General features: G+C 45.3%; 1 protein-coding gene across 4 annotated transcripts in view; it reads right to left on the bottom strand.

The window, feature by feature from the left end:
* Window positions 1-2020: 2020 nt before the first annotated feature.
* The window catches only part of C5H2orf42 (chromosome 5 C2orf42 homolog), a 41068-nt gene continuing 16679 nt past the window's right edge, over window positions 2021-26409 (bottom strand). For all 4 annotated transcript variants that reach the window (XM_077263086.1, XM_077263085.1, XM_077263084.1 and 1 more), the window contains exons 4-9: window positions 16142-16234; window positions 14930-15034; window positions 6641-6748; window positions 5880-5980; window positions 3702-3861; window positions 2021-2406 (exon numbers count right to left, since the gene is read on the bottom strand). In XM_077263086.1, coding sequence (XP_077119201.1) covers window positions 2195-2406; window positions 3702-3861; window positions 5880-5980; window positions 6641-6748; window positions 14930-15034; window positions 16142-16234 — 779 coding nt within the window. In that variant the 3' untranslated portion in view covers window positions 2021-2194. The remainder of the gene's footprint in view (window positions 2407-3701; window positions 3862-5879; window positions 5981-6640; window positions 6749-14929; window positions 15035-16141; window positions 16235-26409) is intronic.

Below are 26409 nucleotides of genomic sequence, written 5' to 3'. Positions count from 1 at the left end.
AATAGCCGGTAATTCAATTGCCGACCCGACAGGATATGAGACATGGTTTACATACAGTAAACCATTGCATATCCATTAGATTTATATATGTCCCTCATTCTCACTGGTGGAGAAAATTGCGCGGTAGCCCACGCCAGTTATTTCCGTGAATTAATCCTTTCATTTAACACCTACAGCTCCAAAATTTTACAAACACACACTACTAACATTATTAGTGAGGGACATATAAAAAACTAAATTATAGGGTATGTGCATACGTCAGGATTTCTTGCAGAAATTTTCTGAAGAAAACCGGAAATTTTCTGCAAGAAATCCGCATTTTTTTTAGCATTTTGCAAGCGTAATTAGCTTGCAGAATGCTAAAGTTTTCCAAGCGATCTGTAGCATCGCTTGGAAAACTGACTGACAGGTTGGTCACACTTGTCAAACATAAGTGTTTGACAAGTGTGACCAACTTTTTACTATAGATGCTGCTTATGCAGCATCAATAGTAAAAAGATACCATGTTAAAAATAATAAAAAAATTAAAAAATGGTTATACTCACCCTCTGCAGACAGCCGATCTCCTCAGCGGCGTCCGTTCCTATAGATGATGTGTGTGTGCAGGCCTTCGATGACGTCGCGGTGACCGCGACGTCATCGCAGGTCCTTCACACACACCATCTATAGGAACGGAAGCGGCAGCGTGCACCGATGAGAGGCGGGAAGACTCCGGGGCCATCGAAGGCGAGTATATGACTATTTTTTATTTTAATTCTTTTTTTTTTACCAATTATATGGTGCCCAGTCCGTGGAGGAGAGTCTCCTCTCCTCCACCCTGGGTACCAACCGCACATAATCTGCTTACTTCCCGCATGGTGTGCACAGCCCCGTGCGGGAAGTAAGCAGATCAATGCATTCCTAGGTGTGCGGAATACCCGCAATTCCGCAAATTTAATGAACATGTTGCTTTTTTTCGTGGAAAAAAATGAAACATTTGCACAAGTAATGTGGAATACACTGTAAATAATAGGAGGCATATGTAAGCGTTTTTTTCGCGTTTTTATCACGTTTTTATAGCGAAAAAAACGCAAAAAATACTGAACGTGTGCACATGGCCTTACTGTATATAAACCAGGTGTCATATCCTGTCGGGTTCCGCAATGATTTTACAGAACCCGACAATTGAATTATCGGCTAGTCTGCTATCTAACTCTGTATGAAATTATATATATATATATATATATATATATATATATATATATATATATATATGCATACATACATACACACACATATACATACACACACACACACAAACTGATGGCCCGTGTGGTGTGCGAGTTTTTCTCCCACCCATAGACTTGCATTGGTGTATTTCGGGCGTAATACGGTGACAAGCGCAGCATGCTGCGATTTCGTACGCACGTATAATACAGCCGAGAAAATTGCGAACTGTCCCATAGATTAACATTGGTCCGAGTGCTATGCGATTTTTTTACGCTCTAGTGTGACTCCAGCCTTAGACTGGGTCAAGGACCTTAGATTAGAAGCACTATTTCAGTGCTGAAAAAACAGGGATTTTTGTGTACTTACCGTAAAATCCTTTTCTCCGAGCCACTCATTGGGGGACACAGGACCATAGGTTTATGCTGCTGTGTCCTCCAATGAGGCGAAGGAGAAACAGAGATTTTTGTGTACTCACAGTAAAATCCTTTTCTCCGAGCCATTCATTGGGGGACACAGCAGCATAAACCCATGGTCCTGTGTCCCCCAATGAAGCGAAGAAGAAAACAAAAATCCACAAAACGCTGGAGCGGTGCTTTGAAAGACAAGGCTCCTGTATCACAGCTATGGATGGAAGGGCCATAAAAACTTGGAACAATTATTTTTTCAAAAATTAATCTTTAAAATACGGCTTCTCAAAAAATTCATAGTGACGATCTGAACCCTATTCTAGTCCAGACTTCAGAATAATATTGGCTGTTTTATGAAGACAAGAAGGATGCTCGACTTAAATACACACAAAAGACAGCGAGTGTACCGTAGCAGCAAATAACATTAAAAAAGAGAAACTCTGCATATTAATGCACAAGAAAAGTTCATGGTCCTGAATTTGTGTCACTGGATGAAGCGCTCCTCCTTTGGCAGCAACAAACCACCAAGATGGCAGATGCAGCGCAGTCATCCTGCTACTTCCTACTGCACAGAACTATTAATCAAAGGTAATGGTGGTCAAAGGTGTGATCTCTAGGGTGTGCTCCAGGGCGTGGGGAGCGGGATCAGTGAATTCGGGCAATGGTCCGTTTCGATGGTGGCCATATTCAAATTTAATGCGCAGCTCTCCGATCTTGGACAGAGGAAGAATATCTGGGATCCACTCAATAGTGAATGGGGTGGGCTCCTTCTGATCTGGGGATGTGTTACCTGCAAAATAAAGAATGTTAAAAGCCTCGGAATTAACCCCATCAAGTAAATTCGTATATACATACATACACAAAAATGTTTAATATTAAATAGCTGGCACCTATCTTTAACAGCCGTGGCTGGAGCAGAGTTCCAGCTGCCGCAGGTAATAACCCATTTAAATGCACCATCAGAAACATTTAAATGATGTCACAGCCAATGTGATCAAGCGATGGTTCCCAATGGCGACCCTCTTTCCATTAAAAATAATGAAAAAAATACACATTTGTGGTATCACAGCGTTAGTAAAAGTACGGTTTAGCAAAATATAAAATTAATTAACCCAATCAGTACATGCGGCAACAAAAACAAATTTAAAAAACCCCCCACAGAATTGTGTTTTTGTAAAAAGAAAAAATAACACGAAAGTGAGAGAAATGTTGCATGTACCTCAAAAATGGTATCCATGAAAATGTACTTTGCTTTCATACAGTTCCATTGATGGAAATGTAAAAAACGTTGCGAGTCTCAGACAATGGCGACAAAAACACATTTTTATTTTTTCCTTATCAAACTTCTAAATTATTATTATTTTTTTTATTTAAGTGGTGAAAAATAAAAGGTGGAAGTTTGGCATTGCCACGATCATACTGACATGGATAATTGGGTTTACAGGTCATTTTTACCACTCAATGAATGTTGTAAGAACTAAACCCAAAAAAAACAAATGTCAGCATTGCATGTTTTTCACCCATTTCGCCCCACTTGGAAGGTTTTTTCCCTCCATTATTCAACATATGATAATGTAAAAGAATGGAGTCATTCAAATGTATAATTCGTTCCTCAAAAATAAGCTCTCATACAGCTATGTCGACGGAAAAAATAAAAAGTAATGAGTTTTAAAATAAATAGGAGGAAAATAGTCAAAAAAGAATTGAAACTGGTATATTTTTTTTATTTGATTTCCTCTGTATACTGTAGTATATACAGTATATAGTGCAAATATGACATTTTTTTTACGAGGACCAAGATGGCAATGATAGGTGTTTTCAGTAGGCCCCAGCTGCTATGGCAGCCCATCAGCACCACGTGAATGTCACCGACAGGGATAGACAATGGCATTTAAATGGTTAAACAGCAGAGATTGGAGCTAGCGATAGGTGCCAGCAGCCACGTATGTATCGGGCACAGCTCCTACCAGCCAGCATTATATGGAGGGGGCACAGTTTCTGAGCCTGCTCTATACACCCACAGCCTCCCAAGGACGTACTATTACCTCCTGGGGAGTTAGAGAGTTAATTATGCACAGAACATACCAACTTTCAGGAAGGTTTTCAGCTCCAGAGGACGTATAGGCTGTTTTTCCAGTCTTCCATAGGTTTCTGCTATGTTTTCCACTTCCACCTTCGGGCATTTAAATAAATCGAATGTCCCATCTCTGTTCTGGACAAAGCTTCGGGTAATTTCTAGGGGCATCTGAGCGCGAAAAAAAAAATCCATTAGTGCTGTGTAATACTGACGTATAGCAGCCAAACGTACTCTCTTTTGGTACTGAAAGCACATTAGCATCTCTGCTGAGGACTTTGCCACACACTTTAAAAATAAGATCGCCCAAACAAGGCAAGTCTTCACTGTTCAACCACCACAACAACCCCTTGTAAAGGATATCACACTTTCCCCGTACCGGAAGTCCGCTGCCTTGGAGTAACCCTTGACTCTGCCCTGTCCTTCAAACCGCACATCCAAGCTCTTTCCACCTCCTGTCGCCTCCAGCTCAAAATTATCTCCAGAATCCATCCTTTCCTCAACCGTCAATCTACTAAAATTCTTGTGCATGCCCTCATCATCTCCCGCCTTGACTACTGCAACATCCTTTTCTGTGGCCTCCCTGCTAACACCCTTGCACCTCTCCAGTCCATCCTTAACTCTGCTGCCCGACTAATTCATCTCTCTCCTTGCTACTCCTCCGCAAATCTCTTCACTGGCTCCGATTCCCTCAGCGTATCCAGCTCAAATTACTAATACTGACCTACAAAGCCATCCACAACCTGTCTCCTCCATGTATCTCTGAACTAATCTCCCGATATCTTCCCTCACGTAATCTCCGGTCCTCCCAAGACCTCATTCTCTCCTCCACACTTATTCGCTCCTCACCCAACCGCCTCCAAGACTTCTCCCGAATATCCCCCATCCTCTGGAATTCTTTGCCCCAACACGTCTGACTATCAAATCAACCACATTCGGATCCTTCAGACGGAACCTGAAAACCCATCTCGTCAGGAAAGCCTACAGCCTGCACTGACCCCGCTGCCTGCTCACTACTACCGATGCTACCGCCTCACCAACACCGGGGCTCCTGCAACCCTCAACCTATTGTCTCCATCCCCACCATCCTGCAGAATGTAAGCCCGCAAGGGCAGGGTCCTCGCCCCTCTGTATCAGTCTGTCATTGTTAGTTTGCTTACTGTAAGTGATATCTGTAACTTGTATGTAACCCATTCTCATTTACAGCACCATGGAATCAATAGTGCTATATAAATAATAATAATAAGAAGCATGTCAGAGTAATTACCCATCTTATAGCAGAACGTTCAATGCAAATGTGAACCTTGTCTGACTTATGTTAGAGGTCAAAATAATATTAAAAAGTGAATACAATGTTTTCAGTTAAAGGTTATATAAAAAGGTAATGGCCACGTATACTACTCATAATAAAGATAAACGTGGTTCCAGCTTTGCAAGGGACCACATTTTCTTGGGAGACATTTGTGTTCAGCCTCGAACATGCCAATCAATTAGAAAAAAAATACATAACACTTAGTTTTAACATCCGTAATAAGGGGGGGGTTACGTCATCCCCTCTTGCAGAACTCTCCGTTTCATCTTTTTATGCCTGCAAGTTCTGTGTAATTGTTGATAAACCTCGTCAGTCAATAAGGGTAAGTTTACATAGAACGACCGGCGGCACGATATGACCGCTGATCGGTATGAACCCCTTGGTTTACACAGGCAGATCAAAGCAAACAATGCATAGGCTGCCATTGTTCTCAACAGCGTAAGTCCTGTTTACACAGAAGAGCTGCCGAGGACGATGATCTTTTACTTTGCATAAGATCATTTCACTCGATTAACAAACATTCATTGGGTGATCGGCAGCCTGTTTACACGGCAAGATGATAGTGAAACCAGAGTTTTTAGCAAGGTTCACTCTCGATTATCATGCATTGTTAATGCACATGAGGTAGTAGACAAGGAGGAGGGGGATGTAGCTGCAGTTATGAACTGCATGCTGCCAGAATGGAGGGGTACAGAAGTGGGGATAGGTTTATTGTGATGAGCAAGTATGATTTCAGAAGAGCACAGATGCTCATGAAGAGAGAAAATAACCATGTTCAAAGGAATGCAGGCAGCTGAAATAAAGACCCCAAATCACAATATCTACAGCGTCCCCATTGTCCTAAATTAGGCAGCTGTAAAAAGGCAAAATTTCCCACCTCTGGTGTGTCAAAGATCTGTTTAACATGTAAAATGTTAGTGATGTGCCAGGTGTACTTGGAGAAAGTTCCCAAAGGAAGGGCGTCTTTTCTTACGAAGGCTGAAAAACACAGACATTCAATGCATCAGCTCAGACCATTCTTTACATAGCAGGTACTGCAAATTTACTCTTTAATATCCCCTTTTCTGTCTGGAACTTCAAGCCATTTTTTTTTACGTTTACTAATAAAACCTAAATGATTAAAATGTAAAAGTCATTATATACCCAGATACCAAAGTATATTTATGGGAAAGAAGACACCTGGCACTTGATAAAAAGGTCACCCAGCAACTTTACACCATTTGATGCAATTTTTGTGGCCACGTCTGACGTAAGCAGAGACGTGCAGAGCTCGTACATGTCACACATGCTCATACACGTCACACATGCTCATACATGTCATACATCTACAGATTTTGTCTACACAGCTTCACAAAGTCTTCTCATCTGAACAGAGCAAAAATGTGAGATCCAGACACTGATACACATTTACATGAATACGTGGATAGATGACTTGAAGTGGCACAAGGGAAGAGGCGATAATATGGGAGACAAGCTCCTGTACGACAGCGGAGGCCATACAGTGGGAGATGTGACAGGAAAGGATTGGATCTTTATTCTCTATCAGGTGAATGTGCAATGTTACCGTGACATATAAGGCTCTGCGCCATGATTAGGTACGGCGGTGCGGGGCGACTTGGGCACATTACATGACCGTACCTGTAGTGCAGTTGGGAAGGCGCATCCTCACATTTCCCATGGACAGTCTCTGTGACAGGGCATCAAAGAAAGATTGGGGAATGTGAAACACCAATGGCTCTGGTTTACCTAGGAGAATGATTAAATGAAGAGGTTAGTTTGTGTATAGAGAGCAATCTCCTACATAAAACACATCTGCCATAGGCTCTATTAAGGGCAGTTTATAATGGAAGCCTGTCACGGTGAGGGACGTAAACTTTTATCAATGGAACCGACTGACATAAGGGTTTTGTCATAAAAATGATAGAATTCGTACAAAGTGATTAACCCCTTCACCCCCAAGGGTGGTTTGCACGTTATGGACCGGGCCAATTTTTACAATTCTGACCACTGTCCATTTATGAGGTTATAACTCTGGAACGCTTCAACGGATCCCGGTGATTCTGACACTGTTTTCTCGTGACATATTGTACTTCATGATAGTGGTAAAATTTCTTTGATATTACCTGCGTTTATTTGTGAAAAAAAGGGAAATTTGGCGAAAATTTTGAAAATTTCGCAATTTTCCAACTTTGAATTTTTATGCAATTAAATCACAGAGATATGTCACACAAAATACTTAATAAGTAACATTTCCCACTTGTCTACTTTACATCAGCACAATTTTGGAACCAACATTTTTTTTTTGTTAGGGAGTTATAAGGGTTAAAATTTGACCAGCAATTTCTCATTTTCACAACACCATTTTTTTTTTTAGGGACCACATCTCATTTGAAGTCATTTTGAGGGGTCTATATGATAGAAAATACCCAAGTGTGACACCATTCTAAAAACTGCACCCCTCAAGGTGCTCAAAACCACATTCAAGAAGTTTATTAACCCTTTAGGTGTTTCACAGGAATTTTTGGAATGTTTAAATAAAAATGAGCATTTAACTTTTTTTTCACACAAAATTTAATTCAGCTCCAATTTGTTTTATTTTACCAAGGGTAACAGGAGAAAATGGACCCCAAAAGATGTTGTACAATTTGTCCTGAGTACGCCGATACCCCATATGTGGGGGTAAACCACTGTTTGGGCGCATGACAGAGCTCAGAAGCGAAGGAGCGCCATTTTACTTTTCAATGCAAAATTGACTGGAATTGAGATGGGACGCCATGTTGCGTTTGGAGAGCCCTTGATATGCCTAAACATTGAAACCCCCCACAAGTGACACCATTTTGGAAAGTAGACCCCCTAAGGAGCTTATCTAGAGGTGTGGTGAGCACTTTGACTCACCAAGTGCTTCACAGAAGTTTATAATGCAGAGCCATAAAAATAAAAAATCATATTTTTTCACAAAAATGATCTTTTCGCCCCCAATTTTTTATTTTCCCAAGGGTAAGAGGACAAATTGTACAACAACTTTTGGGGTCCAATTTCTTCTGAGTACGCTGATACCCCATATGTGGGGGTAAAGCACTGTTTGGGCGCATAGGAGAGCTCCGAAGGGAAGGAGCGCCGTTTGACTTTTCAATGCAAAATTGACAGGAATTGAGGTGGGACACCATGTTGCGTTTGGAGAGCCACTAATGTGCCTAAACATTGAAACCCCCCACAAGTGACACCATTTTGGAAAGTAGACCCCCTAAGAAGCTTATCTAGAGGTGTAGTGAGCACTTTGACCCACTAACTGCTTCACAGAAGTTTATAATGCACAGCCGTAAAAATAAAACAAACATTTTTTTCCCACAAAAATTATTTTTTAGCCCCCAGTTTTGTATTTTCCCGAGGGTAACAGGAGAAATTGGACCCCAAAAGTTGTTGTCCAATTTGTCCTGAGTACGCTGATACCCCATATGTGGGTGGGAACCACTGTTTGGGCGCATGGGAGGGCTCGGAAGGGATGGAGCGCCATTTGGAATGCAGACTTAGATGGAATGGTCTGCAGGCGTCACATTGCGTTTGCAGAGGCCCTAATGTACCTAAACAGTAGAAACCCCCCACAAGTGACACCATTTTTGAACCCCCTAAGGAACTCATCTAGATGTGTTGTGAGAGCTTTGAACCCCCAATTGTTTCACTACAGTTTATAACGCAGAGCCATGCAAATAAAAAATATTTTTTTCCACAAAAATTATTTTTTAGCCCCCAGTTTTGTATTTTCCCGAGGGTAACAGGAGAAATTGGACCCCAAAAGTTGTTGTCCAATTTGTCCTGAGTACGCTGATACCCCATATGTGGGGGGGAACCACTGTTTGGGCGCATGGGAGGGCTCGGAAGGGATGGAGCGCCATTTTGAATGCAGACTTAGATGTAATGGTCTGCAGGCGTCACATTGCGTTTGCAGAGCCCTAATGTACTTAAACAGTAAAAAAAAAAACACAAGTGACACCATTTTGGAAAGTAGACCCCCTAAGCAACTCATCTAGATGTGTTGTGAGAGTTTTGAACCCTCAAGTGTTTCACTACAGTTTATAACGCATAGCCGTGAAAATTAAAAAAAAAAAATTTCCCCCCCAAATTATTTTTTAGCCCCCAGTTTTGTATTTTCCCAAGGGTAACAGGAGAAATTGGACCCCAAAAGTTGTTCTCCAATGTGTTCCGAGTACGCTGATACCCCATATGTTGGGGTAAACCCCTGTTTGGGCGCACGGGAGAGCTCGGAAGGGAAGGAGCACTGTTTTACTTTTTCAACGCAGAATTGGCTGAAATGATCATGGCTGAGATCGGACGCCAAGTCGCATTTGGAGAGCCCCTGATGTGCCTAAACAGTGGAAACCCCCCAATTATAACTGAAACCCTAATCCAAACACACCCCTAACCCTAATCCCAACGGTAACCCTAACCACACCTCTAACCCAGACACACCCCTAACCCTAATCCCAACCCTATTCCCAACCGTAGATGTAATCCAAACCCTAACTTTAGCCCCAACCCTAACTTTAGCCCCAACTCTAACTGTAGCCTTAACCCTAACCCTAGCCCTAACCCTAGCCCCAACCCTAACCCTAGCCCCAACCCTAACCCCAACCCTAGCCCCAACCCTATCCCTAGCCCCAAACCTAGCCCTAACCCTAGCCCCAACCCTAACCCTAGCCCTAACCCTAGCCCCAACCCTAACCCTAACCCTAGCCCCAACCCTAACCCTAGCCCTAACCCTAGCCCCAACCCTAACCCTAATGGTAAAATGGAAATAAATACATTTTTTAAATTTTTTTATTTTTCCCTAACTAAGGGGGTGATGAAGGGGGGTTTAATTTACTTTTATAGCGGGTTTTTTAGCTGATTTTTATGATTGGCAGCCGTCACACAATGAAAAGCTTTTTATTGCAAAAAATATTTTTTGCGTTACCACATTTTGAGAGCTATAATTTTTCCATATTTGAGTCCACAGAGTCATGTGAGGTCTTGTTTTTTGCGGAACGAGTTGACGTTTTTATTGGTAACATGCTCGGGCACGGGAGATTTTTTGATCGCTTTTTATTCCGATTTTTGTGAGGCAGAATGACCAAAAACCAGCTATTCATGAATTTCTTTTGGGGGAGGCGTTTATACCGTTCCGCGTTTGGTAAAATTGATAAAGCAGTTTTATTCTTCGGGTCAGTAAGATTACAGCGATACCTCATTTCTATCATTTTTTTAATGTTTTGGCGCTTTTATACGATAAAAACTATTTTATAGAAAAAATAATTATTTTGGCATCGCTTTATTCTGAGGACTATAACTTTTTTATTTTTTCGCTGATGATGCTGTATGGCAGCTCGTTTTTTGCAGGACAAGATGACGTTTGCAGCGGTACCATGGTTATTTATATCCATCTTTTTGATTGCGTGTTATTCTACTTTTTGTTTGGCGGTATGAGAATAAAGCGTTGTTTTTTGCCTCTTTTTTTTTTTTTTTTACGGTGTTCACTGAAGGGGTTAACTAGTGATATAGTTTTATAGGTGGGGTCGGTACGGATGCGGCGATACTAAATATGTGTACTTTTATTGTTTGATTTTTTTTATTTAGATAAAGGAATGTATTTATGGGAATAATATATATATATTTTTTTCTTTATTTAGGAATTTTTATTTTTATTTTTTTTTTTACACATGTGGGAATTTTTTTTTAAAACTTTTTTACTTTGTCCCAGGGGGGGGAACATTACAGATCGTTGATCTGACAGTGTGCACAGCACTCTGTCAGATCACCGATCTCTCTTACAGCCGTGCAGGCTGCAGCTTTCATCTGCAGCCTGCACGGCACCCGGAAGTAATCCCTGCAGGACCCGGATGCAGCCCCACGGCCATTTTGGATCCGGGGCCTGCAGGGATAGGAGGTAGGAGACCCTCGCAGCAACGCGATCACATCGCGTTGCTCTGGGGGTCTCAGGGAAGCACGCAGGGAGCCCCCTCCCTGCGCGATGCTTCCCTGTACCGCCGGCACACCGCGATCATGTTTGATCGCGGTGTGCCGGGGGTTAATGTGCCGGGGGCGGTCCGTGACCGCTCCTGGCACATAGTGCCGGATGTCAGCTGCGATAGGCAGCTGACACCCGGCCGCGCTCCCCCCGTGAGCGCGGCCGATCGTGCTGGACGTACTATTCCGTCCTTGGGAATTAGGGCCCACCCCACATGGACGGAATAGTACGTCCAATGGCAGAAAGGGGTTAAAACCTCAATGGGACCTATGTCAGAGACTTGTGACGCACATGTAAATAGAAGACTTACAGCTTTTATGTTAATTTATACACATAAAAGTAATGACTGTGGAAATACATATACTGGATATAAAAAGCCTACACACTCTTGCTAAAATGCCAGGCTGTCATAAAAAAAATCATACCAAGACGAATCATTTAATTTTCGGTTAAAAAGTGGCGCTGAGGAATAAGTACCCTTATCTGCTGCCGTTAAAAGGCGTATCAGCGGTTAAGGGGTTAAATTTGGCATTTTATAATGCTGTATATCAGCCCCCAACCCGACCTGTACGAGAAGAAAAATAACTATTATACTCTACTGGGGGCGGTCCAGTCCGATGGGCGTCACAGGTCTTGGACCGGCGCATTGGTGCCAGGAAAGGTCAGAGAAGCCCAGCGCCTGTGCACTGCAGGACTTTGTTCTGCCCGCAGGAGCGCGATTCCGGGGAGCCTGTGTGGATGACGCCGGGACGTGTCATCCACATGAAACAAGCAGGAGGACGGGGAGGTGCCGGACCAAGACCAGCGACACCCATCGGATCAGACCGCCCCCTAGGTTAGTATAATAAATGCTATATATAAGCCCTGAAAGCGGGTGCGTGTAACTCGTACCGGCCAAACCTGGTGACAGGTTCCCTTTAAATGTAGCTTGTCCCTCAAAATTGATGAGAAAACATTAAGAAAATTGGTCCGGGAGGCTCCAAAAGGCCTACAGAAACAATAAAGGAGCTGCAGGAATTCCTGGCAAGTACTGGTTGTGCATGTGACACCAATCTGCTGCATTCTTGATATGTCTGGCTTGTGGGGTAAGGTGGCAAGACGGAAGCATTTTCTTACAAAGAAAAAAAATCCAAGACTGGCTATGTTTTGCCAAAGCCTAGATCAAGTCTGCTAAAAGCATGTGGGAAAATGCGCTATGTTCTTATGAGACAAATGTTGACATTTTTGGCCATAATTCCAAAAGGTATGTTTGCTGCAAAGCCAAAACTGCACATCACCCAAAGAACACCATACCTAACCCACAGTGAAGCATGATGGAGGCTGTATTATGCTTTAAAGCTGTTTTTCAGCAGCTGGAACTGCGGTTTTAGTCAAGGTGAAGTGAATTATGAACAGTTCCAAATAGCCATCAATTTTGCAACAAAACCTTCAGGCCTCTGCTAAAAATGAAAAGTAATGATACTAATCATACCTCCAAATCAACACAAGAATGAATTCGCCAGAAGATCACAGCTTTGGAATGGCCCAGATTGGCATGCAAATTAAAATCTAACAGATTTGGAGCTACTGCGAGGATGAGAGGACAAAGACTACCAATCCTTTATGTGCCACACTGATAGATTCTGACCCAAAAAGACTGAATACTGTCATAAATTCAAAGATTATTTCAACAAAGTATTAGTTCAGGGGTGTGCATATTTATGTAATCACATTATTTTAATTCTATATTTTTCTTTTTCCGCCCGAAAACATTTCAGTATATTTTTCAATTGAATTGTGCATATTATGGGTGACATCAATGGTGGAAGAAATGATTCTTTTTGATAGTTTTTTTTTTCTACATGACAAAAACATGGCATTTTTTCCAAATTATTGTATGGTAGCTGGTGTATAGACTATGGGTTATATAATGAAATCACAACCATGTGTAGCGCAGACACTGAACAAGCAAATAAAGCTGGAAGCTTTCTCTGAAACCTTGACATTTTTAAAAGCAGCTCTAGATAATACAGGCTGTATGTTTGGACCATGTAGAAAGTATTTCCAACATTACTCCATGTTTTCTGGATATTAATTCTATATATTAGCAAGAAGTGTACATTGAAGCTACTGGGTACCAGCTCAAAATCTGCAACAGAGCCTCACTTACCCTGTGCCATTTATAAGAAGGGCATCTACAGGTCCTTCTCAAAAAATTAGCATATAGTGTTAAATTTCATTATTTACCATAATGTAATGATTACAATTAAACTTTCATATATTATAGATTCATTATCCACCAACTGAAATTTGTCAGGTCTTTTATTGTTTTAATACTGATGATTTTGGCCTACAACTCCTGATAACCCAAAAAACCTGTCTCAATAAATTAGCATATCAAGAAAAGGTTCTCTAAATGACCTATTACCCTAATCTTCTGAATCAACTAATTAACTCTAAACACATGCAAAAGATACCTGAGGCTTTTAAAAACTCCCTGCCTGGTTCATTACTCAAAACCCCCATCATGGGTAAGACTAGCGACCTGACAGATGTCAAGAAGGCCATCATTGACACCCTCAAGCAAGAGGGTAAGACCCAGAAAGAAATTTCTCAACAAATAGGCTGTTCCCAGAGTGCTGTATCAAGGCACCTCAATGGTAAGTCTGTTGGAAGGAAACAATGTGGCAGAAAACGCTGTACAACGAGAAGAGGTGACCAGACCCTGAGGAAGATTGTGGAGAAGGACCGATTCCAGACCTTGGGGAACCTGAGGAAGCAGTGGACTGAGTCTGGTGTGGAAACATCCAGAGCCACCGTGCACAGGCGTGTGCAGGAAATGGGCTACAGGTGCCGCATTCCCCAGGTAAAGCCACTTTTGAACCATAAACAGCGGCAGAAGCGCCTGACCTGGGCTACAGAGAAGCAGCACTGGACTGTTGCTAAGTGGTCCCAAGTACTTTTTTCTGATGAAAGCAAATTTTGCATGTCATTCGGAAATCAAGGTGCCAGAGTCTGGAGGAAGACTGGGGAGAAGGAAATGCCAAAATGCCTGAAGTCCAGAGTCAAGTACCCAGTCAGTGATGGTGTGGGGTGCCATGTCAGCTGCTGGTGTTGGTCCACTGTGTTTCATCAAGGGCAGGGTCAATGCAGCTAGCTATCAGGAGATTTTGGAGCACTTCATGCTTCCTGGCACCTGCTCACAGTGCCAAAACCACTGGTAAATGGTTTACTGACCATGGTATTACTGTGCTCAATTGGCCTGCCAACTCTCCTGACCTGAACCCCATAGAGAATCTGTGGGATATTGTGAAGAGAAAGTTGAGAGACGCAAGACCCAACACTCTGGATGAGCTTAAGGCCGCTATTGAAGCATCCTGGGCCTCCATAACATCTCAGCAGTGTCACAGGCTGATTGCCTCCATGCCACGCCGCATTGAAGCAGTCATTTCTGCCAAAGGATTCCCGACCAAGTATTGAGTACATAACTGAACATTATTATTTGATGGTTTTTTTGTTTGTTATTAAAAAACACTTTTATTTGATTGGACGGTTGAAATATGCTAATTTATTGAGACAGGTTTTTTGGGTTATCAGGAGTTGTAGGCCAAAATCATCAGTATTAAAACAATAAAAGACCTGACAAATTTCAGTTGGTGGATAATGAATCTATAATATATGAAAGTTTAATTGTAATCATTACATTATGGTAAATAATGAAATTTAACACTATATGCTAATTTTTTGAGAAGGACCTGTACTTATATTGCATAGACCTTCCATGAACAAGTGACTGAGTGCAACCGATACCTTGGCATCCCCTAAACTTCTGTAAAATGGTGCTCAAAAGTGACCTTGTACATTAATGTAGAAATATTATTAAGCCCACACTCACCAATGAGAATCGGACTTGCCACATTTTTACCCATTTGTATATTGCTACTTACCATCAAACTGGAAATGCATGGTCTGGTGGATCCTCTCTGTCACACTGGCCAACCAGTCCAGGAAGGTCAATGACACCTGACTCTCGTTCATCAGCTGATTTGGCACTAAGAAAAGGATGGAAGCAAGCATTATAAGTTATCTTGCTTAGTGTAAGTTCACACAAACATATTATTTATTTATATAGCACCATTAATTCCATGGTTCTGTTCATGACAAGGGGTTACATACAGAGTTATAGATATCATTTACAGTAAACGAATTTACAATGACAGACTGGTACAGAGGGGAGAGGACCCTGTCCTTGCGGACTTACATTCTACATATAAAAAGTTGTCAAAATATCACCCAGAAAAAAGTGGAACAGCCATATGTTATGCGTCCGTGTGGGACTCGGGCCAATAAAACCGCTTTTTCATGGGATTTACTATTGAGGGCTGCCAATGTTTCTTGTTTTTCTATACATATAAATATATTATACACATATATTGTATACAAATAATATATATATATATTACACACACACATATTCACAAGTCATGTCTTTTTTAAGCAAAATCAGTAGTAAATGCATTAGGGGGTGCCCACATACACACATCACATGGAGTCCCCCCCTCTAATCCAGTATTCTTAATCCACCTGTACAGGGATGGGTACGGAGCTATCGTAACAGATAACTGGGACAGCTGGAGCGCAGCAGCGTAGGTAGCAAAAAAAAGAAATTGACACCAAAAGGTAATTGAGCCAATTTAAAAGTATAAAATTGCTGGGGTTGGTGTTTAAGTAAACCCTTTCTGCCAGCTGACGGAATAGTATGTCAGCTGGCAGTATCCCCCCGCTTTGAGGTAGGCTCCGGCGGTGAGCCCACCTCAAAGCCGCGACATGTCAGCTGTTTTCAACACTGACCAGCTGACTGCAGGGTCAGGCACTTCACGGATTACCAGGTACCGCGCCAGACATTTAGTAGCGGCAGTGCCTGGAATTGCAGCCTAGTCGCAGTCACATATATAGGACTGAGCTGTGGTACCAGGCAATGCCAGATCTGTGGCTCATAAACAGTGGAGGACACCAGACTTATGGCTCCCTGAGTACTCATGGTTCTTTACATTTACTATGACAAAATAAAGAAGATCCACTCCATGGCTTTAAGTGGTTCTCTTAGATTTTTTTTTTCTTTTACAAAGATTTAAAAATGTCTTGCAATTTCAGTTTACCTGGTCTCTTTGTAGCAGAGTTGATTGCTGGCTTTTTCGGAGTGGTCTTCTTCAGACTGGGCGTTACAGCATCCTGGACTAAAGAGTTTACACCTGACAAAAAAAAATAAATAATAGAAAAGCTGAATCAGAAAACATCATTGCTTTATTACCTAAATGATAGAGAACTACTACTATATGTGCATGTTATGCGAGGGCACAATTAGCGAACTGGTTTCTCTTCGAGGGGTTGTCCACTTAAAAGTTTAGCTTAATTTTAACCTAAATGCATTTGTCTTATGCTAAAAAATAGGTCTTGAAAACAGGGATTTTTGTGTACTCACTGTAAAATCCTTTTCTCCGAGCCAATCATTGGGTGACACAGGACCATGGGTGTTATGCTGCCTGCCACTAGGAGGACACTAAGAAAACTTGAACAAAATTAGCTCCTCCTCTGCAGTATACACCCTCATGCTGGCTGTAATCGAACCAGTTCAGTGCCAAAGCAGAAGGAGCTTATAACAATCAAACAGAATACAGTATGTCAAACCAAATAACAAAACAGAAGCCATCAGACTAACAGGGTGGGTGCCAGGGTGGGTGCTGTGTCCCCCAATAATTGGCTCTGAGAAAAGGATTTTACGGTGAGTACACAAAAATCCCGGTTTCTCCTTCGCCTCATTGGGGGACACAGGACCATGGGACGTCCTAAAGCAGTCCCTGGGTGGGAAACAGCACACAGCTGAAAACCCCATGTACCGTAGTCTACAGATGTGTAACCACCGATTGCAGAATCTTTCTGCCAAGGGCCGCATCAGTAGAAGCCTGAACATGAATATTATAATGCTTCACAGAGGTATGCAGGCTGGACCAAGTCGCTGGAAACTTGTTGTGCAGTCACCTGATGCCGAAAGGCCCAGGAGGCCCCCACTGACCGAGTGGAGTGTGCCTTAATCCCCGCTGGGATAGACTTGCCTCTGACACGGTAAAGTCTCTTGAATCGCCGAGCGAGTCCACCTGGCTATTGTAGCCTTAGAAGCAGGTAGACCTTTCCTGAGCCCCTCCAGAAGCGCAAACAGGGCATCCGACTTGCGGAAAGGCGCCGTCCGTGAGACGTACCTTCTAAGAGCTCTCACCACATCGAGTGTTTGAAGAGCCCTCTCAATACGATGGACAGGTGCTGGACAAAACGAAGGCAAGAGAATGTCCTCGTTTAGGTGGAAGGAAGAGACGACCTTCGGTAGGAAGGACGGAAACGTCCTCAAGACTGCCTTGCCTTGGTGGAAAATGAGGAACGGAGTTCGGCAGGATAGAGCCGCTAACTCCGAGACCTGTCTGATCGACGTTACCACCACCAGAAAAGCTACCTTCCAAGAAAGCAAGGTTAGCGATACATCCTGCAGCGTTTTGAAAGGAGCCTCCTGAAGAACACCTATGACCATATTAAGATCCCAGGATTCCAACGGCATTTTATAGGGAGGTACCATGTGGGCTACCCCATGAATGTAGGTCTTCACTTGCAATCTGGTAGCTATCCTGCGTTGGAATAGGACGGATAAAGCAGAAATCTGGCATTTTAGAGAACAAAGCGCTACATTTGACTCGAGACCAGCCTGGAGAATTTCCAAAATGGAAGAGATTGAAAACACGAGGGGAAACCGACCACGGTCCTTGCATCATGAGAAAAAAAATAGTCTTCTAAACGCGATGCTAAATGTGCCTTGACGTGGGCTTCCGAGCACCAATCATGGTGGAACCACCTATTGGGAAAAACCGCTTTGGGCTAAAACCCAGAATTCAACAGCCAAGCTGTTTAAGACAGGGCCCCTAATTTCTGGTGGTAAATTGGCCCATGGTAAAGCAGGTCGGGACTATCGGGCAACCTCCAGGGAATGTCGTCGACGAGCTGTACCAGTTCCGCGTACCACACTCGACGGGGCCAATCTGGCACGACCAGAATCACCGGGATCCCTTCCGCTCTGATCTTCCTGATGACCCTCAGAAGTAATAGGAGAGGGGGAAACACATAAGGCGAAATTGATGCCACGGGAGAACGAGTGCGTCCACCCCGAGGGCTACCGGATCGCAATAACGAGCTATGAACTGTGGAACCTGTACATTCAGCCTCGAGGCCATCAGACTGACATCCGGCGTCTCCCAGAGATGGCAAATCTGCTGAAAGACTTCCAGATGAAGAGGTCATTTTCCCGAGGTGAGACCCTGATGGCTGAGAAAATCTGCCACCCAATTTTCTACTCCCGGGATGTGAACTGCTGAGATGACCGAGTGATTCCTCTCGGCCCATCGGAGAATGTAACTTACTTCGCGCATCGCAAGCTTGCTGCGGGTGCCCCCCCTGACAGTTGATGTATACCACAGCTGTGGCGTTGTCCGATTGAATCCGGATGGGGCGACTTGCCAGGAGATGATGAAAAACCGCCGAAGGGCCAATCTGATTGCTCGTATTCCCAAGAGATTGATTGAGAGATGCGATTCCAGAGCAGACCAGCGTCCCTGGGCTGTGTGATGACAGAAGACCACTCCCCAACCCAGGAGACTGGCATCAATGGTCACTACCAGCCAATGTACTGGAAGAAAGGACTTTCCCTGTTCCAGAGAAGACCTCACCATCCACCATCTGAGGGTCTGTCTGACCCGCTGACACAGCCGGATCCGATGGTCCAAAGAGAATGGATTCCTGTCCCAGGCTGTTAGAAGCGCATGTTGCAGGGGATGGAGGTGTAGAGGGGCGAATGGAACCGCCTCCATTGCTGCGACCATCTTGTCTAGTACTTATCCCGAACCGAATGGAGTGAGGGACAGATCGGGACAGCATCAGTGCTCCCTTTCGTAATGCCACAATTTTTTCTGGAGGAAGGATCACCAACCCCGGGAAGTGTCTAGGATCATGCCTAAGAAGGGTATCTACTGAGCTGGTACCGGCGACGACTTGTCTAAGTTGATCATTCAACCCAGCCGAGAAAGAGTATCCGTGATGCTTACGCAGCCTGCGCGGGCCTGAAAAGATGGGCCTTTGATTAATAGGTCATCTAGGTAAGGTAGAACAACCATACCCCAAGAATGAACATGACTGACTGCCGCCATGACCTTGGTGAACACCCTAAGGGCAGTGGCGAGGCCGAAGGGCAAAGCATTAAACTGGAAGTGTTCGTCGTGAATCGCGAAACGTAGGAATCTTTGGTGAGGTGGAAAAATCGGGATATGGAGATTAGCATCCCGGATGTTGATAGATGCGAGAAACTACCCCTTCTGCATTGAGGTGATGACCGAGCAGAGGGACTCCATTCGGAAGTGACGAACTCTGACAAATTTGATTAACAGCCTTAGATCCAGTATGGGGCACACTGTTCCATCCTTTTTTGGAACCACGAACAGGTTCAAGAAAAACTCTTTGGTCTTTGGGCACCGGAATGATGACTCCATTTTTGGGGAGTGCGTATATGGCTTGGTAGAAAGCCGTCGCCTGCGATTCTCTTTTGGTGGAACGAGACTGGAAAAAAAGTGTGGGCGGGGGAAGAAGAAAACTCTATTTTGTAACCGGAAGACACAAGGTCCCTGACCCACCTGTCGTGAACGACCGACAGCCAAGCCTGACAGAACACAAAACAGATGGCCGCCTACTTTGCTGGTGTCCGTTGGATACCGGAAGGAGTCATTGCGCAGAAAATCTGTGAGATCTGGATCCCTTGGATTTAGACTGTTTTCGTCTGCTTTTCCATGAGGGACTGGGTCTATATGAGACCTGGGATTCCCTGTCTTTACGCGAAGGACGCACCGAGCTGGAAGAAGCGGACGTAGAGGGCCAGCTCGTGTTGCCGCGAAAAGTCCGGAACCGTGTCTGTTGTTGACTCCAAAAAGGCCGGCTAGGCTTACGCTGGGGAAGGAATTTACTTTTCCCTCCAGTAGCATCGGAGATAAGTTGATTTAGTTTCTCTCCAAATAGGCGACCGCTCTGGAAAGGCAGAGAGGTTAGGGACTTTTTTGAAGCTGAATCCGGGCGCCACTCTCTGAGCCATAATGCCCTCCTGATGGAGATGGCATTTGCGGCTACCAACGCAGCGCAATTGGCCGCGTCTTGAAAAGCATGTACCACGTAATCGCCTGGCCGGGAAATATGATTAGCTAGACTCGCTGCCTCAGGAGGGAGGTTACTGTCTTGAATCAATTTAGAAAGGTCCTCTGCTCAAGCGGCCATAGCTTTAGCCACCCATCGCAGCAAAGGATGGAGAAAATGCAGAGCCGGAGGCTTCAAAGGCTGACCGAGCAAGATTTTCAATCTGTCGGTCAGTGGGATTTTTAATCGATGAGAGATGCGATATGCGATCTACTGACGGGGACTATCCAGCTCGTCCTTAGATCAGGAGCAAAGGGATTTCTTGTTTCAAGGTGCTTCTGCCCAATGAAACGTTTGTCCGGCCAATTCCTGTGTCCCTGAACAATGTCAGTAAAATCGGGGTGATTGACAAACACCCTATGGGGACTTTTAGCCCTTTTGAAGGACACTGCGTGATGTGGTATAGCGGAAGAGTTTTCCTTCACCCTCAGAGTCTTGCTGACTGCCTCGATGAGGGTATCGACCGTCTCCTGACACTCCTGAGTCCGGGTCTATGGAGACGTCCGACTCGATTTTGAGTCATGTTCGCTGCGAACCCGTTCAGCGGGAAATGGGACTCACGGACCCTGAAGCACAAGAGTTCGCGGGGGACGTGGCATGGGTTCCGCTTCTTAGAATCTTGTGCGGATATTGCTGGGAACGACCTCTGCTGGCTGACGGTTCCCGTACAGAAGGGAAGCTTTCCGAGCCAGGTAGAAAGGGCACCCTGACTTGAGGAGGGGTCCCAGAGAGACTCTATTGCCTGACCAGAGAAGACATAGACTGTGCCAGAGACGTAGCCCCCTTAAGGGGACTAGGTCCACTAGGGTCGGCATTGGTGGAGGGCTCCTGGACGCATGCCAGATCACACGCTGCGCAGAAAGTGGTAGTGTATTGCAGAGAAGGGGTTAAGCGCAGTTTTGTAGCTTACCCAGGTCCGGTGCCCCCAAGGTCGGTGTCCAAGATGGTTGCCGAGATTACAGTGGCACTTCTCGTTTGGTATGAGAAGCGCCTGAAGCACAGAGAGGACCGCCCCTGTGGGTGGAATTAAGGGAGGGGAGGTCCTAGCCCTGGCAGAAGCCGGGGACTCAATTTTTGGGCCGTGGGCGGGGTAAGAGGGAACCGCGGCCTAGTCCGGCCAGAAGCCGGGGACTAAATTTTCGGTGCCAGCCGGCGCGCGATGAGAGGGGAGCGGTGAAAATGCCACCAGACATACAGGACACCCCCCCAGGGGCCAGGACCTTCACGGCGCCTGAGAGCCCTCCTGCGCTTACTCATGGTCAGATGCTGCAGCGCAGATATAGCAGAGCCGAAAGGGTGCTGTGCCTCTTAGACCACTCAATCCACCATCCGTTTGATAGGGAGGTGGAGAGGGACAGACTGCCTCCTTCCATCACCCGCTTTCTGTCAGTGGTGATGCAGTGGGGGCTGCACGGACACCAGAGTGGGGGTCTCTGTATTGGGCAGAATGTCTGGCTGTAGGCCTGGCTCCAGGAGAGGATACAAGGAGGTGACACTCCATGTGGTCGCCTGATGCTGGGGTGGGGAGATCGGGACCCGAAGGAACCGTCGCCCCTGAAGTGAGCTCAGGCATGGCATCCCACGTCGCAGGAGAGGGTACGGGGAGGCGACACTCCGCGTTCTCGCCTGTTGATGATTCGGGAGAGATGGGAACCTTGAAAGGATCCGTCGCCCCCTTCACTCCGTTAATTAAAAAATAAAAATTTACAGGTAAGTAAAAATAAAATAAAAACGTTGGGGTCTGAAAGCAGACCCAAGTGCCTCCTACAGACACTAAGCAAGAACTGGTTCGAATACAGCCAGCATGACGGTGTATACTGCAGAGGAGGAGCTAATTTTGTTCAAGTTTTCTTAGTGTCCTCCTAGTGGCAGGCAGCATAACACCCATGGTCCTGTGTCCCCAATGAGGCGAAGGAGAAAATGGATTTTTGGTTCCTCACCATAAAATTGGTTTCTTGGAGCCTTCATTGGGGGACACAGGAAAACATGGAGGTGTGCTGCGGCCACTAGGAGGCTGACACTATGCACAATTTTTTTTTTTTTTTAATCTCCTCCCCAGTGTTCACCCCGACTGATACCAAGTTAATCAGTGAGAAAGCAGTAGGAGAAGCAACATGTAAAGCAAAGATATACCACAAAACCAAACTGCTGAAATAGAAAGAATCAACACAGGGGAGGGTGTCGTGTCCTCCAATGAAGGTTCCAAGAAATAGATTTTATGGTGAGTAACCAAAAAATCCTGTTTTCTCTATCGCTTAATTGGGGGACACAGGAAACCATGGGACGTCCCAAAGCAGTCCCTAGGAAGGAAAACAGTACAAACTCCATTCAGGTCAGAGATCTAGCCACTGCCGCTTGCAACATTCTCCTACCTAGGGTGACATCTGCTGAGGCGTAGGTAAGAACCCTATAGAACTTGGCGAATGTGTAAATAGAAAACCATGTCGAAGCTTTGCAAAGCTGTACGGCAGATGCCCGATGGCAAACGACCCAGGAGGCACCTGCCCCTCAAGTAGAGTGGGCCTTAATTCCAAGGGGGCACGCGTTCTTTTCTTAACCCGATACGCCTCCAAGATGGCCGCCCATATCCAGAGAAAAATTGCAGCCTTGGACGTAGGAAGGCCTCTACGACTACCTTCAGGGACAACAAAGAGAGAATCCGTCCTCTGGAAGGGGGCGGTTCTGGAAAGGAAAACGCAAATGCCCTGATCAGGTCCAACATGTTCAGAGAACGTTCCAAGGGATGAACCGGAGAGGAACAGAGGGGAGAACTATGTCGTCATTGAGATAAAAGGCAGAAACTACCTTGGGAAGAAAAGACGGAACAGGTCACAAAACCACCTTATCCTGATGCAGAATAAGGAAGGGGGAATGACAAGAAAGCCCTGTCAGCTCCGTAATCTGCCTGATGAAAGTAATGGCCACGAGAAAGGCCACTTTCCAAGATAGTAAAGACAGAGAGACTTCTCTGAGCAGTTCAAAGGGAGAACTCTTAAGAGCTTCCAGAACCAGGTTGATGTCCCAGGGATCCACTGGCAGACGATACGGAGGAGCTGCATGAGCCATTCCCTGAAGAAAGCTTCATGCTCTTGGGTCAGAACCGAAGTTCTTTTGGAAAAGAAAAAACGCTGAGACTTGGCCCTTCAGCGAGCTGAGAGCAAGCCCTGCATCTAATCCTGCTTGAAGGACGGCCAGAATAGAAGTAAGAGAGAAGACAATAGGCACGATGTGATTAGACTCACACCAACGGAAAAAGGCTTTCCAAGTCCAATAGTAGACTGGATGGTGATCCAAGCTCGGAAGATTGCGTTTGAATCACTCGGTCTGAGAACATGGACACTCTTAAAACCGTGGTTTCAAAAGCCAAGCCGTCAAATCGAGTGTCTGAGAATTCCAGTGGCAGATGGCACCCTGAGAAAAAGATCAGGTCTGTCCGGGAGTCTCAAAGGGGCGTCTGTGAGCAGATTGATTGATGACCTCTGTATACCAGGCCCTCCTGGGCCAATCCAGTGCTATCAAAATGACCGGCACCCCCCTACTTTGATTTTCCTCAAAATGCTGGGATGAATAGGAAGCGGCGCAAACAGGTAAGGGAAGCATGAACCGTGACCAGGGAATCTCTAGAGCGTCAATGCCCACCTCAAGAGGATCGCGGGACCTGGAGACGAACTGCGGTGCCTTTATGTTCATTTGAGACGCCATAAGATCCACTCCTGGAGTGACCCACCGGTAAAAATCTGATGGAAGACGCCCTCTTGTAGAGACCATTACTCACGCGTCTCAGAAAGTCGGCAGCCCAATTGTCTAAGTCATGGATGTGCAGTCGGCAGCCCAATTGTCTAAGTCATGGATGTGCACTTCCGATACTGCAGAAACCTTTTTCTCTGCCCAGAGAGGAATCTTGGAAACTTCGGCCATGGCCAGAGGACTCAAGAGTTCCTCCCTGGAGCAGAGCTTACCCACAGGAGTGCTGAGGTCCCGCAAAATGATCCTAGGGTTCTATAGTGATGAGGGGGTCAGAAGGGCTGGCTGGAGAGGCTCCTGTGATGCGGAGTCCGAATGATGGAAAATGGTGACCGCAGGGAGGAAAAGGCGGGCCTCCTGAGAGAAAAGGGCACGCAGTTTCCCGGGCAACAGGAGGTGTTGCCACGGCAGTTGGGAGAAAAGCGAAGTGACAAGGAAGGAATGAGGTGGCAGAGCCGAGCGTGGCGGCTAGGCCGCACTGAAGCCGGGGCCTTCAGTATGAAGAGAGGCCGATGCAGGAGGGGCGAGAGGCATGGAGGACGGAAAAAGCAGGTCAAGAGAGGGCCTGATGGTCAGTATAGAAAAAAACAGAACACAGGCACACAATAATAACTCCCAATAAAGAGCCACACACATATGCACATTGATAGCTAATAAAGAGCCCCAGTCTAGTGGATCCTGCGAGTACATAATATCTTGTAGACTCTGTCATCGCCTCCGTTAAATCTTCCTCTGCTCCTGGGGTCTGCCCAGACGCTCTATAAGGCCAGAGCTTCAGCCATAGCGTCTGCTGATGACCAATCTCAGAGGTGGGCAAAACCTATGGAAAAACAGGATTTTGGTTGCTTACCGTAAAATCTGTTTCTCGGAGCCTCCATTGGGGGACACAGGAACCATGGGTGTATGCTGCTGCCACTAGGAGGCTGACACTATGCACAAAAAAGTTAGCTCCTCCTCTGCAGTGTACACCCCACCGACTGGCATTATGCACTTCAGTTAGTGAGAAAGCAGTAGGAGAAAAACAACAAGGTTGAAACATAACCATAAGGACGCATCAGAGAACGCCTCGTCTGACTCAGGGGAGGAGGACCGAGGGGAAGCCGACGGCAGACAAGGACCGTGTGGCGAGATGGAGCGAGAAAAGGACTCAGACCGGCGTTCCTGTCTGGACCTTTTGCGGCTTATAATGGAGGGCTCGGACGGAGGCTCCTGCGACCCGCTGGCAACTATGGGAGCCTGCAGGGGAAATTGATCGAGCACGGACACCAGAGTTTGAGACACCCGGACTTCTGAGCAAGCTTGTGTGCTAGGATCTTGGTCCTGCTGAGGGATCTATGAGGATACGGGGTGGCAGTACACGCCGTACTCATAGTCCATAGTGTGGGACTACAGGTATGACTGTTCACCCTGCACCCTGAATGTGCCTTTACAGTCTCAGGTGGATTCTCCCCTTTAGACGAATAGGCCAGGTATATCGCTTCCCGAATCCATCGGGATAATGTGCCTTTTGTAACACCAGCTCCTTTCCTTTGACCCTGGAAGGAAACAAAGAGAGCCCTGCTCTTCCTCCAGGGACTAGTCCTGTCTAGATAAGTTATTACAGCCCTTCTCACATCTAAAGTATGGTACTTTTCTTCTTCCTGATTTGTAGGGTTATTATAGAAGGTAGGAAGAAGAATTTCTTGAGATCTATGGAATTTAGTACACATTTTAGGTAGGTAGGAAGGGTCTGTTTTCAGGACAATTCTATCTGGAAATATTGACATAAAGGGAGGATCTACTGATAGTGCCTGCATGTCACTTACTCTTCTTGCCGATACTAAAGCGACAAGAAGAGCAGTTTTGAGGGAAACGTGTTTAATGTGAGCCGAGTGTAGAGGCTCGAAAGGGTGATCTGTCAAGGCTTCAAGGACTAAATTAACATCCCAAGGAGGTAAGCGGGGAATTTGAACTGGTTCTGATCTTTGGCAGGCTGAAATAAATCTGGCTATCCACCTATCACCCGCAACGTTGTGACTATACAGGGCCCCTAGTGCAGAGACTTGTACCTTTAAGGTACTAACTGAAAGGCCTAAATCACGTCCTTTCTGGAGAAACTCTAAAATAGTAGAGACTGGAATTTCATTCGACAGGGCCGATGGATAGAGGCTTAGGAATTTTCTCCACACTCTTACATAGATAGATGTAGTGGATTTTTTCCTACATAATAATAAGGAATTGATCACGTTATCAAAGAAGCCTCTTAATTTTAACAGCTGCCTCTCAAATTCCAGGCTGTCAATCGTAGACCCTTCACCTGAGGGTGGTTGAAGGGCCCCTGGAAGAGAAGATCCTGATCCTCTGGGACAGGGGTCGGGAACCTATGGCTCGCGAGCCAGATATGGCTCTTTTGATGGCCGTATCTGGCTCG

This window comes from Ranitomeya variabilis, chromosome 5, assembly GCF_051348905.1.
Source record: "Ranitomeya variabilis isolate aRanVar5 chromosome 5, aRanVar5.hap1, whole genome shotgun sequence".
In the NCBI taxonomy this organism is placed as follows: domain Eukaryota; kingdom Metazoa; phylum Chordata; class Amphibia; order Anura; family Dendrobatidae; genus Ranitomeya; species Ranitomeya variabilis.
Note: the sequence above shows the minus strand (reverse complement) of the source record. Positions and strands in the feature narration are given on the sequence as shown.